Source organism: Syzygium oleosum, unplaced genomic scaffold (assembly GCF_021117445.2).
Source record: "Syzygium oleosum isolate NSW1041296 unplaced genomic scaffold, Sole_v2.1 Sole_v2.22, whole genome shotgun sequence".
In the NCBI taxonomy this organism is placed as follows: Eukaryota; Viridiplantae; Streptophyta; class Magnoliopsida; order Myrtales; family Myrtaceae; genus Syzygium; species Syzygium oleosum.
In genome coordinates this window covers 5,292,021-5,306,469 of record NW_026607506.1, presented here as the reverse complement: position 1 = coordinate 5,306,469, position 14,449 = coordinate 5,292,021, and the positions used below count along the sequence as shown (strand labels likewise).

General features: G+C 39.6%; 1 protein-coding gene across 1 annotated transcript; it reads left to right on the top strand.

Moving 5' to 3' along the window:
• Positions 1 to 2,579: 2,579 nt before the first annotated feature.
• Positions 2,580 to 13,479, top strand: LOC115669861 (peroxisome biogenesis protein 5). Its single transcript, XM_030591003.2, has 15 exons — positions 2,580 to 2,910; positions 3,403 to 3,531; positions 3,617 to 3,761; positions 4,483 to 4,676; positions 5,081 to 5,332; positions 5,755 to 5,877; positions 7,309 to 7,452; positions 7,799 to 7,992; positions 8,833 to 9,070; positions 9,663 to 9,747; positions 10,371 to 10,480; positions 10,579 to 10,803; positions 11,665 to 11,730; positions 12,671 to 12,765; positions 12,859 to 13,479. The coding sequence occupies exons 1-15, from the start codon at positions 2,800 to 2,802 to the stop codon at positions 12,935 to 12,937; spliced, it is 2,190 nt and encodes a 729-aa protein (XP_030446863.1). The 5' UTR covers positions 2,580 to 2,799; the 3' UTR covers positions 12,938 to 13,479.
• The last annotated feature ends 970 nt before the right edge of the window (positions 13,480 to 14,449 follow it).

Below are 14,449 nucleotides of genomic sequence, written 5' to 3'. Positions count from 1 at the left end.
AGTATTTCAATGCCACTTTAGTAAAAAAAATAAGCGATTATTCAAGTGTCAACTTCGATTTGGGATGTTGGAAATCCGACGTGGCATTAGTTTATTAAAAATTGGCTGATGTGGCTCGTCAGAGAATTTCAATGAGCAAAAACGATGTCGTTGACCCTTGTTTTTTTCTCAAATTGACAAATTGTGGTAAAATTAGGGCAAAAAAACAAACCCTAACCCTATTCATTGAAATTACAAATTGCAAATGATTATCCACAAGGGAGTGAATGAGAGCCGAAAAAAGCAGGTCGAGGTCATTGAAGAAGAGGAGTTACAATACTTAAGTGGGCAAAGAAGATGACGTAGATTGGAAAAATGAGGACAAGTGTGATTTGGGTTAAATATCTTCCTTCAAGCGAGGATGATGATCTTGTAGGAATCGTTACGGATGCTGAAAAACCTAAGAAATTGCAATTCATGTTGGTCTTTGTCCTTTGTTTTTTGCGCAAAAAATCAAGAATTGAGTGATTGGTGTTCTGGTTAAAGGTGATTTTTAAAACGGGACAAGCGAAGGGGCATTATGTAAAGCTTGCCATGGTTGTTGAAGATGGGATCATTGGGCGCATATATCGTCCATCGGCTGTGTCACAGTCTTCAAGATCTCCACGTGGTCCTGCAAGGATGTGGATTCAACCGATGTGTTTCGCTGGCCTCGTCTTCATTTTCACCACAAAGCCTTGTCTTCAACATCCACTCATGGTCCGATCTTCACCGTAAGGGCTCCTCTTCGTACTCCAAGCTTGAGGAATGGGTCCTTTCTTTGCCCGTGCTTGAAATTTCATCATTCCAAGCTGCGGCGAACAATAATTGGAGCATCATAAAAAAAAAGTTACGTCGGAGTAAAAATAAAATAAAAAAACTACGTAGGATGAATCGTCGGAGGCACTAAGTGATCGTTCTTTAACCAATATTGGCACTTAAGTAATTGTTCAAAAGGTTTTAGCACTAAAGTGAGCGTCATACGTTTCGTATAGTACTTTTAGTGTTATTTTCCCAACATCATAGGGTTGAAAGCAAGCTCCTCACATTTGATGATATTTTTCTTTATTTTGAAAGCACGTTTTATTTTTACAACAGATTAGAAAATTTTAAATTTTTTTAGTAACTTTCCAAAGTAGTTATTAGATATAGTAACTTTTGAAATTTTTGGATAAATTTGAGAATGTCACAAGAAGTAATTCTTTTGCATTAATTTATAATTTCTCAACAGCAGTAGTATGTTTTTTTTCTGTTGGCGGATAGTAATTTTGACTAGTGGTTAGAAACTTTTCTATTTTGGAAGTATTTTGTAGTTATTAGTCAAGTTCTTAGTGATCAGTAATTCCTCTACATGGAAAGTAATTCTCGTAAAACCAGTTACTAGTAATGCATGTTCTAAATTTGCAACAAATAAAAATTGGGTGAATTAGCTTCCTAACAATTACTATAAGTTTTTGTAACTATGGAGATAATGCAACGGTGAGATGTTTGTCAAATGCCTTAGAAGAGCTATGGCATCCATTTTCACGGCTTAAAAAAGTGCATGGTCGCATATGCACACATGGTTACAAACTCGTGTTTTCATTTTTCTTTATCAGAAAATACAATGATAAGCCACAGCTTTCATTTTTATTATGGCTCTGGATATGACACCGGAAGCCTGTTTGATATAACAGTAATTGCACTATGTTGGGCAATGCATATATTAACATTGCAGCACCTTAATGTGTGGCAACTTCCTTCAAGGCTAACGAGAGAAAAGATGATGATCAACAAGACGGCCCAGGGCCCTCAAATTCGACTAAAATGTTACCCAAACACGCCCATCAAGAATGTATGTATGTATGTATGTATGTATGTATACGCCACCCTAGATAGATAGGCCTAGCAAGTATAACTATAAGCCCATGTCTAGGCCCGCCTAAAAGTGCATCGGGCCATTGTGGCACGAGAATGGTCTATGGGGGGCGCGCCAAGTCTCATGATCGCATATGTAGCTGTCTAGCAATAATAAGCTATTACAATTTTGTGGATGATACAGGTACCATATGTTTGTTATACACTTTACAACATTTACAATGCTTCTTTCAACAGTTGAAACCGACATGGAGAATAAAAACTATATCAAATAGCTTTTTACTAACGACAAGTACGAGCCCAACTCACAAAAAATGTAGATAGCGTCCTACCAAATCCAAGCACAAAACACGGGGGGCTCTTCTTATCAAGACCCGCCTCTCATCTCGGTAATTGAAGAAAATCAATGGGCTCGCAATTTGCACCTGCACCTGCACATACCAAAAAGAAAAAAAGAAAACAAATCAATTTATTTCCTTTAAAAAAAATAATAAACCTACCTACCAATTGCACGAGATAAACAAACAAATGAATAAATTGAAAACCGCCTAAAAATGTGTGAAGCCGGCAGGCAAATACATTATCTTTTTCCACGTAAATCATCACCATCGTTATTATTATTATTATTTTTTTATTATTTCCCCCTTCTGACCCCAGCAAGAAAAAGGCAGGACGGAAAGAGAGATCTTCTTCCTGGTTCTGGTTGACGATCCTCTCCCTCTCTATCTCTCTCTCCTCAGTCGTGGCGAAGAACCTCCATCATCACCTTCTTCGCTCCGCAGCCGGTAATCGCAGCTCAGCTCCTCAGTGCGCGTGCGCGTGCGCGAGCGCCGGCGTGTGCGGGTGTGAAATCGGCGGAGAAAAGGGGAGGCGGGGGACGGGGGGACGCCAGGGGCGATCGGTAGCTAATCCGGCGGCGGCGGCATGGCGATGCGGGACCTCGTGACCGGGGCGGCCAACTGCGACCCCTCCGCTTCTTCGAACCCCTTCGGCGCCCTCGCCAACGCCCTCGTCGGCTCCTCTTCCAAAACACAGGTCCTCCAATTCCTGTTCGGTTGCTCATGCTGCTTTGAGGGTCCTCCTTGTCTCCTGTTCCTTTTGTTCACTTGATGGCGGGGTTTCTCCCCGGGTTTTGTCGCGGCGGTTATGGCCGAGGTGCACCGGTTGCGGCTGCTTTTGAGTTGATTGGCACGAATTGGGTCTTGTCTCGCTAATTGATTGCTGCTGGGGCTCCGGGCGAGTGCCCTGCTAGTGTTGAATTGTCGTTGTGAGGCCCCGTTATTGCTCTATCGATCGGTTGAATTCTTGCGGACTTGTTGTGTGTGTATTGGGATTAAGCCGTTTGAGATGAAAAGTACTCGCTCGCGATGGTGTTAATAATCCTTTCAGTGGGATTTAGCTTATAAGTGATTGTCTGGATATGTGAACTGATGATTGGCAGAGTAGGAGGTGAAGTAGCAGTTGTGGTTCTGCTGTGCTAACCGCTTCGCTCGGAGACTGACTCGGACTGGTTATTTGTCTCGACAGGAGAGGCTGAAGGAGATTCCTACAACAACTCCGGCAGCTGGGAGCCAGTTTTTTGCGCAGCCAGAGGATCGTCTGCGAGCGATTCCTGGCTCGGAATCCGATCACTCTCTTTTGCCAGCCAATGCCCAGGTTTTCTACTTTTGAAACATTAAAGAAATGAGGAAGCTTTCTGTTGAATATCCGGGTGCTGATTTATTTCATTTGGTGTTGTCAGGGATCTGAATTCCTCCGTCGTTTTCACGCTGCGGAGCATGGTGGGTTTGCGGATGCTTGGGATGAGATACAACAAGCTAGTGTCCCTTCCGTTCCCCATGACTTGAGGGTTGGCATGAATCCTCAGATTCAACCTACCCTAGATGGTGATTTTTTATTTTCTCCATCTCTGGATTTATAATGCGGACATGCTGCATCTTTGTTATCTTCTGTTTACTTCACTTTCACCCTTGTTCCGACTGAAATGGTCAATCTACTTTTTGTTTTGTTCACTGCTCTTTGTAGTTTCTAAAAACAGTGAAATGATCAAAAAGAGAATTAGGCTTTCTTCATCCATGTTTGTCACTGAATTATATGATGCTACGATAAAGTGGTGTACAGTAAATTGGAGGGAAGAAAACTAATGCTGCAGAGGAATGCAGTTCCTGTTTCATAATTGCCGTTTGTGTTTTGAAGAGAAAACTAGGACTTGCATAAAGTGTTGTGCTTGAATTGACTCTGAGATTTAAGAATTCTTCAGAGAAGTTTGGCGATCTGGTGTTGTGAAATACTGGTACTGCTCTCACAGGTGTAAACCACTGGTAATATGTGAGTGATTTCTACTGTTTATCTAAGCATGCATCCTTGTGCAATGTGAATTTTCATAAGTTAGGCTAGCTGATAACGGTGGAAGACCATCTAAAAAATTGGATCTTGGGACCGCCTGGATATTTAAATGCAGAAAGATTATTTCTCAGAACTTCTACATACTATATGCAGATTAGATGGGACAGGCCCAGAAATGCTTATTACTAGATTTATAAAGATTTTGTTTTTGGTATTTTGGGGTGTCTATCTTGGTGTCTTACTCTCTCGATCATATTGCAGGGCCACCTCAGAGAGTGTTGTCTGGAGTTCTGCACTCGTTTGTTGACAGTAGCCGTGGTGGTCTCCCTTTTCGTCCTGCCCAACTTCCGTTGTTAGGGTTGTCCGAGGGTGATAAGCAATGCATACGTGATCGCAGCACTATAATGGCACGGCACTTCTTCGCAGATAAGAGTGAAGATTTCGTCAATGAACAGGTATGTGCAATTTTCGGTTGTTTAGATGCATTTGACTGTTATTATTTATTCTCAGTTGGTAGTGTCAAACATGTTTTCTCTGATAATATACGACATGGGTTTTTTGTAAATAAATGGTCCCCTCATTTGTTTGGTCATTTAGTCTGTCTTTGCCACAAATGCACCTTGAGTATTGTATGCTGTTAATCTTTCTATGTATTAATTTTTTAGATCTTTCAACCTTTCTTTATAGAATCTAAACTGTATGCATGATTTGCAGCCCTTCTTCATGACAGACTGCGTTGACCTTTCTTCATTTTCTCTTGCTTCACCTCCTAAATTTGGTTTCACTTGCGTATTCTTTCCTGTTATTTTCCTCTTTGCTTGGCATTTACCGGTTTCTTTTTCTTTTCCCTCACTTTTAGGTGAATGCACTATTGCACTCCTTAGATATTGACAGTGATGTTCGCGGCAAGGGACCTCTGCCTGGGAGATTTCGGGAATTGGAGGATTATTGGAATGAGTCACAGGGTATGATGAAACCTGGTCCCCATGTTGGTGATGCATGGGCCGTAGAATTTAACCCACACCGAGGGGAGCACAGTGGTCCCGATGCTTGGGTCAATTCTTTTGAGCAACAACATGGTGCTAATGGTTGGGCTTCTGAGTTTGAACAGGCAAGGAATAATTTAACTTGTATTAAAGTCAGACTAAACTTCATGGATAATCTCGTCCTTGACTTAGATGTTACATGCAAAAGCAACGGTTATGCATTATTGAATATACTTTTGCAGTATTTCAAAGCTCCAAAGAAACTGAATTCTAGACTCAAATCAAAATTAAGAAGGAAAACTATTCTGAACAGGGCTATCTTGATTCTTTTTCTGATAAAAGGATTAGATTTTGATTCAGTATGTAAATTCTTGTGTGGTTTTAGTTTAGCGAATGTGGATGAGAAAGATCATCTTAACTGAACTTGTCCATGTGTCCATTCCTTGTACACTCATATAATTTGATCTAGAAGGATGAGTAGTCCATTAATCTAGCTGCATAATCCTTCTTTCTAAAAAGTCATAATGAAAACTTGTTGTGGCTACAGCAATATTCTCAGTTAGCTACTGTTGATCAAATGGGGGGTGTCAACGTCCCTAATTTAGCAGCGATGGAGCAGACTCGAATGCTTGCTCACACATTAGCACAAAATGAAGATCCCAAGTTTCAGGTTCATAACGTTAATCTTGAATACTTCACTTATCTGTTGCCTTTATCTCTTCTTCATTTAAGTTTTGGCGTCATCAAGAATGTCATTTTTTATCGTGCATTAGGTTGGGATGCTATCTGATTGGTGATGCTTCTCTTTTTTGAAATGGTGTTATTATGCTATTGCATAAATTTTGAAGGCTTATAGCTAGCTGCATTGTTTTTTGAAGACTGTCTTCACCTCGAAATTTTGAAATGAGCATCTGAAAGCCGTTTCTGTGCTAAGTAGAATTGGCTGATGCTGAAAATTTAAATCAGCGTCTTATGGCCTTTCGTTTGGAATGTCAACCTGTACCTTGTACATAGTGATGCTGCATATACAAAAGGTTTACATAGACTCGTATACTAAATGGCATGACAATAGAGGGTGCATTCAAAACACTCAATGAATGCTTGTAAATGGATAATCATGTGTTCAGCCTCTTAGTGAGGCAGGCTTTCAGAGTGTTTGGAGCAGCCTCCATTTTTTTGTGTTTGATTGGCTCTTTAGTGGAAATGAAGTGAAATGTGACATCGAACATGCATTCTTGTGGCACTTGGAGTGAGAACGTGACTTTCGACTCCTTTGTCAACAAAATATCATAAGACAGCTGCTGATTCTCTTCTTTGGTGGGCAAATGTTTCACCTTGCATCCAATGGGTGACCTGTTGCTACGAGGTGTTCAGCTATTAAACTTTCCTGCTGCTGCTGCAATTAACTTGAAAGTCAAAAGATCAACTTTGAAGGAGCAAATTTAGGTCTTATGGACTTGCAATGAATTTCAACATTAGTCCTTGGGAAGGATATCATGTGTCTCATCCAAGTCATACTTTTTGGTTTGTTCCTTTGCTTCTGTTTTGAAGAAATGATCCTTTGTACTTTCATTAGCCATGAAACTAATGAAAGTACGTTGTACCAGTGGCAACTTATAGCATGACTTTCATGATATAGTGTGCCTATTCATTAGGGTGCTATGTATTGGTTCTGCATCGTACCATGAATGTTGTTAAAACTAGTTTACTTTGGTTTGTCTAGAATGACTTTTACTTTTTGCGGCTCCTATACTCTGACTTTTCTTAATTGCAAAGCACTTGAAACTTTTATACTATACATATGTTGATACGTAGATTTACATAGAATTTTTTCGTAACTTTTTGGACTTTGAATGATATTTTAAATGTTGCGGGAAGCAGGAAAGCCAAGAAAAGGAATTTGTACTTCTATTAATGAAAAACAAACATACCCTTCCTATGGATGTTATGATTGTATATTGGAAGTGCCCTTCAAAATGTTTTGCCATGTTCTCTTTAAATGATCATATCTTCTTGTCAATTTTTTTGAGATGAGTATTTGTACGAGTGATTTATATGATCAAGTTTTTGGTCAATTGAAATGTCAAACATCATTCTGCAGAACTCAAAGTTCCTTCAATTTGTATCGAAGATGAGCCGTGGTGAACTTATCATTGATGATAATCAAGTAAAGCCTGCACCCGGGGACTGGGCATCAGAATTTCAGCAACAGTACACTGCAGGTCCTTCTTGGGCTGATGAATATGTGAGTCACGAGCTGATCTAGGTTACATGCAACCTTCCTCCATGTTCTTGTTTAATATAATCGTTAGAGTCGACGTACATTCACTGTTTCATATGTTCTCAAGTGACAACATTTAAGCAGAGCAAACGCGTGGGTGCAGTGCTCAAGCAAGGGAATCTGAAGCATTTCGATTTAACATCAGTCCTATTAGATGCATCTTCTTAGGGGGAAAATTTTGTGCTATTGTTTGGTTGACATACTAATGTTATAGGATGCATTTAATATGCAAAATAGAATATCCGCAAAATGGTTGGGCTGCCTTCTTTATGAGACATCATTGCCTTATTCTAGTTCCTTTTTGACCCAGCTCCATCGTAGGCCCGATCAATGGGCTAATGAATTTGCTGCTGAAAGAGAGACAAATGGAGCTCTAGATGATCAATGGGTCAATGAATTCTCCAAGTTGCATGTTAATGACTGGGCGGATGAATTTGGGCAGCAGGTTGCTGAAGGGAGTTTGGGAGACAATACAGCTGATGACTGGGCAAATGCGTATAACGAGTGAGTTATTTATGTTGTATGTGACAGTAGAAAGCAAATTTGATCAATTTCTTAACTTCCTTAGGGTAAAGGTTGATAATTGAAACTAACAACTTGATATCTGTACATGCTAAAGATACTTTTCCTTGCACAGTAGTTAATTCTTAGCAGTACATCTTTCAAAAGTACTTTGCAGTATTGCCTAAATGCAATGCCTTGTGAAGGAAAAATTGCCTTTCGAAGTAGGATTGAAATGCAAATTTGATGTTTGTCAATTACCAATATGATACATGTGCTTGTTGAAGATATGTGTTAAAAGGAAATGGTTTCACTGTCATTTATTGTTTTCTCCTTTGCTTTCTTAAATATTATGGTAATCTCACTATGTGGAGGCACCATCTTCTGGAAAGCCAAGTGAATTGTTCATCAGATAGTTATGTGTCTCCCCAATACTGCCGTGCCACTGTTAAACTTGGGACAGAGGGAAAAGGCATTGTCATTATGGGTTGAGAAATTCCTGTAAAGAAAGAGTTTAGATTCCTGCATGTCATGACAGCTAGTGAACACTCTGAAATGTGTATCTCCTCTCCTAAGTTTTTCTTTTCAGTTTATCCTCGAAGCAGTTTTGACAAAGACATTATTTTGACTCGACTTTCCTTGAGATTTTGCCTTCATGTCTGAAATCTGAGTGTTGCTTTTGTTTCCAGCAATTCTAAATAATGAATGTAAAGTCTCTGAGACACTAGCATGTAATTAACCATGTTTATGACTACACTACTCAAATAATTTTAATTATTTTTTTAACATAATTATCTATCTTCAGAGTTCATCCTTTTACATTTATGTCGTCTTATCTTTCAGGTTCTGGAATGAGCAAAAGCAGCAGTCAGATGGTTCAAGGGGAGTGTATGTTTTCTCAGATATGAATCCATATGTTGGGCATCCTAATCCTTTAAAAGAAGGCCTAGACCTCTTCCGCAAAGGGCTTCTGAGTGAAGCAATTCTTGCTTTAGAGGCTGAAGTTCTTAAAAATCCTGATAATGCTGAAGGTTGGAGATTACTTGGCATAGCACATGCAGAGAATGATGATGATCAACAGGTTATTCAACTTACTGTATTTTAAAGTCATTAAGTGTGTTCCTATGCTTAGGATGCTTCCTCAGGCACATTAATTGTTGCCTGCTTCAAACACCTCTTTTTCCCCTCAGTTTGTTTGGTCTATTGTAGACTCCGCAAGAAAGCTACCGTCTGCTTGTCAAACGACTTGTTGACCCAGTTGTTTCCATTGGAGATACCAAACTTTTAAGATGTACCTCTTTAGTATGTAGTATACCTAGATTTTTTCACAACTCTTACTGGTAATTTGAAGTACTTTTGGCTGGGTGCATTTTTGTGGTAATCAGTCATCCCAGCTAATTGATAGGGGGACAATTAGCTGCTTTAAGCACAAGTACTTCTAAGTATCTCATTCTACTTAATTCTTCCCATTTCATCAGTCTTTCAGCGAGTGTATAGCTAAGATTCTTTAGTACGCGGAAATAGAGATTATTGGCAATAACAAAGGCCCTGGGTGTTTTTAAATGAGCTGTGCGACATATTTCTAGTAGTTCATTAATGGCAATGTGTTTTGACAGAGATCTTAAGTTGTTCAACTGAACCTTGTGGATTAACTTGAAACAAAATCAATGCAGGCTATTGCAGCAATGATGCGAGCTCAGGAGGCTGATCCAACTAATTTAGAAGTGCTTCTTTCCCTTGGTGTCAGTCACACGAATGGTAGGTGCAAAGTTAATGGCAAAAGTTACCAAATAAACCTGGATGCTTTTTAATGCTAATTTTGGCGATGGCAGGATTCATCAGTTAATAAATTACATGTTGGGACTCTGCTTTCTTCCTGTACTTAGTAGTGTAGATGAAGCTATTTGCGAGCTCCTTGAACTTGACCTAGTAGTTATTACTCAATTCTGTCTTATTCGGTACCTAAGATTGGCTCTATTCTTCTCCAGTTCAAGGCAAGTGTGACTTGATCTGCTCCTGAGCTTCTTTGAGTCGTTGAAAATCTATATATTTAGCATGTTCAAATACTTAAGAAAATTGAAAATTAAATAATGTGGTTCTCAGTTGTTTTTCACTTTGATAATTTGAGTTCAAGCTTGAGCACATTTCAACTTGAGACTACAAGTTGATTCTAGATATTTGAGTCAAGTTGAGTTTTGTGTATGTGGATTGTTTCACTAGTTGAGGTTTTGTTTGAAAATTCTAATTCAATTGAACTGGAGTCGTCGCAAGTTCAAGTATTAGAAGTCTTTTTCCATGGATCTCTCTTTTGAACAAGATCAAGAAGCAATAGAAGTGTCGGATTATGGATAGTTCCTAATAATTGTAATTTTCTATTGCAGAGCTGGAGCAGGCTGCTGCACTGAGATATTTACACGGATGGCTGCGTCATCATCCAAAGTATGGAACGCTGGCATCTCCTGATATGCCCGAGTCTTTATATCAGGCTGATGTAAGTGTCAATACAAGATTCCTTACAGTTTGTATCTGTTTGGACAAAATTTGGTGATCAATACGTGGAAAATTAAAAGCTCTCTATTTCACAAGCAGGTTGCTAGATTGTTTACTGATGCTGCACAAATGTCTCCTGAGGATGCTGATGTGCACATCGTACTCGGTGTACTTTATAACTTGTCGAGAGAATATGATAGAGCTATTGCCTCTTTCCAAACGGCGTTGAAACTTAAGCCAAATGATTATTCACTTTGGAACAAACTTGGTGCAACACAAGCCAACAGTGTTCAGAGTGCTGACGCAATCTTGGCTTATCAAAAGGTGCGGTTTATATGACCATATATCTTGCTTGGATAATCACTTTTGGTTTGTGAGTGTGTCAATTGTGAGATGTGAGGAAATGGAACAAGCAAATTAGTGAGATGCGCACCATTAAAATTTTCGTTGTAGTTTTGATTAAGGAGGAAACAATTCTTTCCATGTCTAACAGCTATATAGCAAATCTGGACTGCTATCAAAGAAATATCACAGCCATGTTTCTTTTTTTGACGTGGAAATTCACCTAAGAAGGATAACCCTGGGCCGTGAAAACCTTGCTAATCTCATGGACTAGATATTAGTCGAAGTTGGGGTGAATGGTCCAAACATGATTGTTTGCATTTGGGTTGTTCAGAGTTGAACTTGTGCTGTGTGCTTAATCTACATGCACACTATTTCTTAATTACTACGGTAAGCCCATGGGGTTTTCACGGGAACTGGATTTGCACATACCATTATCTATCCTAAGTCTGATGTATGTGGAGTGAGTTCTCACTGTTTCTGGAAGTCATGATATCTCTTTCGAAGACCTTTTGCTTAACCTGTTCTTCCTTCTTCTATCTTAACTATGGACTTGTGTTTGTATGTCACTGTGTGTACATGCACTTCTTTCATGTGCTTGCTTGCTCATGCACATGTAGGCATGAAAAAGGTAGGTAACTAGATAACTTGAACTGTTAAGTATCAATGTGGGCTGAAAAAATACTCATCAAAATGGATTTGCTTCTTTAGGAGATCATCTATTGTTCCTCTGAGATAAAGCTTTCAATTTATCTTAGCCTATTTCTTAACCTGGGATTGATTCTCTCTCTCTCTCCCTCTCTCTCTCGCACGCGCGCGCCCGTATGTTCTCTGTGTTTGCAGGCTCTTGATTTGAAACCTAATTATGTTCGAGCTTGGGCAAATATGGGGATAAGTTATGCCAACCAGGTAAACTCTGCTGCTAGTCTTTCTGTCCGGTTATTGGAGGAATTGAACTATTTAAATTGCCTGTATTGCAAATTTGAGGGTGGAGCGAGGTTGAATCTGGAAACCCTTTTGGTGGTTCAAGCAATGATTTGCTGTACATGCATGTTATTGTACTATGGCTAATTTCTCTGGTCAGGGATGAACAGCCCCAATGTGTATGTAGTTCGGATAAAATCATGCAAAAATTAATGTTTTTGTAATGCCTGATGACAGTTTATTATGCCATTCCCCATTAGGGCCTGTTTGTTTATGTTTTTAATTAGCAAATAGTAACTTTTTGTTTTCCCATTGAAGTTTATAATAATATATAAATTTAAAAAATTAAGAAAAAATTATATGTGGTTGTACATTTGTATATTGCAAAAGCTTCAAGTGCTTTGAGCTTAGAATAGGTCAAATTGCGTCCACTGCAAGATTTAGATAAAGCAAAAAACCAAAAAAAAAAAAGGTCTATCCAGACAGGTCAAACTTCTATGATCATTTGATTGTCCTTATTGCTAGAATTCATAAGATAAGGATACATGGGAAGAGATGAACATTCTTTAGAGTGGCAATTCATGTTGGGTCATTGTATTCATGTTGACTATTCGTGTCATTTCTTGTCATCACAAAAAAGAGAACGGTGAAAATGTGTCAATTGACGTCAGTTTCAAGTTTAGTTCTGCCCTGTTGTGTTGGCATCGGGTTTCCATTTCTCTCACTAAATATGCATCGTATTCAACTTGTTTTTCATGTTGTGTCAGGAATTGCTGTAAAATACTTTCTTGCATTTCTTTTGGTTGTGGTATGTAGTGACTGTCTACACTCTTCGCAAAGAAGCTTTTGGCAATAATAATCCACAAAATATACGGAAAATTTCTAGCACTATGTCTTTCACCACTTATGTTCTTTCCCCATTTAGGGCATGTACGAAGACTCTATTCGTTACTACGTCCGTGCACTTTCCATGAATCCAAAGGCGGACAATGCATGGCAATACTTAAGAATCTCGTTAAGGTATGACCTTGTCCAATGTATAAGTCGGTTTCTGATAGCAGTATTCGTGCAGCATATAAAGATCTGCCTTTGTCCATGCTGTCTTCTTTGCAGCTCTGCTTCTAGGCACGATATGCTGAATGCTTGCGATTCGCGGAATTTGGACATTCTGCAGAAGGAGTTCCCCCTATGATGGTTTTATTGGTTCCAGAACTGTGGCTGAGTAATGGTTTGTCACAAGATATGGGTTTTGTGCTCTTTGGGAAATGTGGAGTAATAATGGTTCTTCGCCAATAGTAGGACACTTCTGTGCATCGGTTGCGGTTACTCTATTGGGAGAATGATGAGCTTTTCCTCGTGGCCAAAACCTGAAGAAATGGGAGCTCACTAGATTGGATTTTGCACACAAGGCGAGACTGGCTTCAAGTCCCCAAGGCATTCACACCCCTCTGCTATGGGTCCTTGGTCGCCCTCCAGTGCATTGTGCATTAGATGATTCGATCGAGAATAAGTAATTTGTACCATGCTCCTTTGGCAATTTGGATGTTAGGATCTTCGGCAATGACTACATCCTTCTGAATTGCTTGGTAGTCAGTACCATAAGAAAGTGCAAGCGCCCAAGTAAGGTGGGACTATTTGCATCATAGAGGAATTTGGAAACCGAATGTGCATTTGTATCAAGTTACGAACATTTTTCCAGTCATGTTTAATGGCCAGTCGCTGCATTTAACTGGCGCTACTGTAGTTGAAAACGGTCTTTCTTTCGTTCTGCTCTGTGCAGCCGCCAGACGGCTTAACGGGCTTGGGACTACTCAACTGTAAATCCAAATAGAATAACATCAATTCACCCGCGAAAAACCTTCGAAATCACTCGTTATTGTCATTACTTGCAAGTTCGAAGCACTTCACGGACACTTACGGGCCCTGGTATTAGAAATTTTCCTGCTTGCTTGCTTGCATTGCGCTAGTCATCATCCTGTGCCTTGGAAGGTTATTTTACACGACATGATCGTGATGAAAAGATTCGTTGCTCTCTCTATCTCTCTCTCTCTTTCTCTTGATGAATGAAATGATATCTCATGTGGTGTTAGGTTCATGTTGTCTGAGCAAAGGAATGGTACGATCTCCACATAATAAATGCAGACCTGCCTGCTCTCTCTCCTTTTTCGTTTCTTTTCACTTGACTTCTCGCGCCAGGGTCCCGTCCACACTAAAGCTCAGCAGCAAGCATGTCCCCACGACATCCTATTCCCCCCCCCATTCCCCTATGATCCCTACTCCCTACTAAGAATTTGCATGCCTGAATCTTTGATTTTGCTTGTTTTCTCTCCCTCTATTCAATGCCCGGTCGATTATGTCCCATGAAACGTGAGGTGAAGAGGTTGAAATCGCTTTGTAACGGTGCATTACTATAAGCATCTTGATGGGCTTATTGTAAAATAGGTTCACCAGCGGCATCGGATGGTGTTAAGTAAACACGCTTAGGGTCCGTTTGTTTGAAGAAAAATTATTTACAAAAAATTATTTTTCTATTTTCTGGTGTTTGAAAGATGGAAAACTAATTAATTTACGAAAAATATTATCCGTAACATAAATTGGGAGAAAACGACTTTCCTTTCTAGCAAAAGCCTCAGCGAAATGAACGTATGCTTAGATCGAATATTTTGCGCGAACACGAAACTGTTACGAGTAAGGACAATACTGT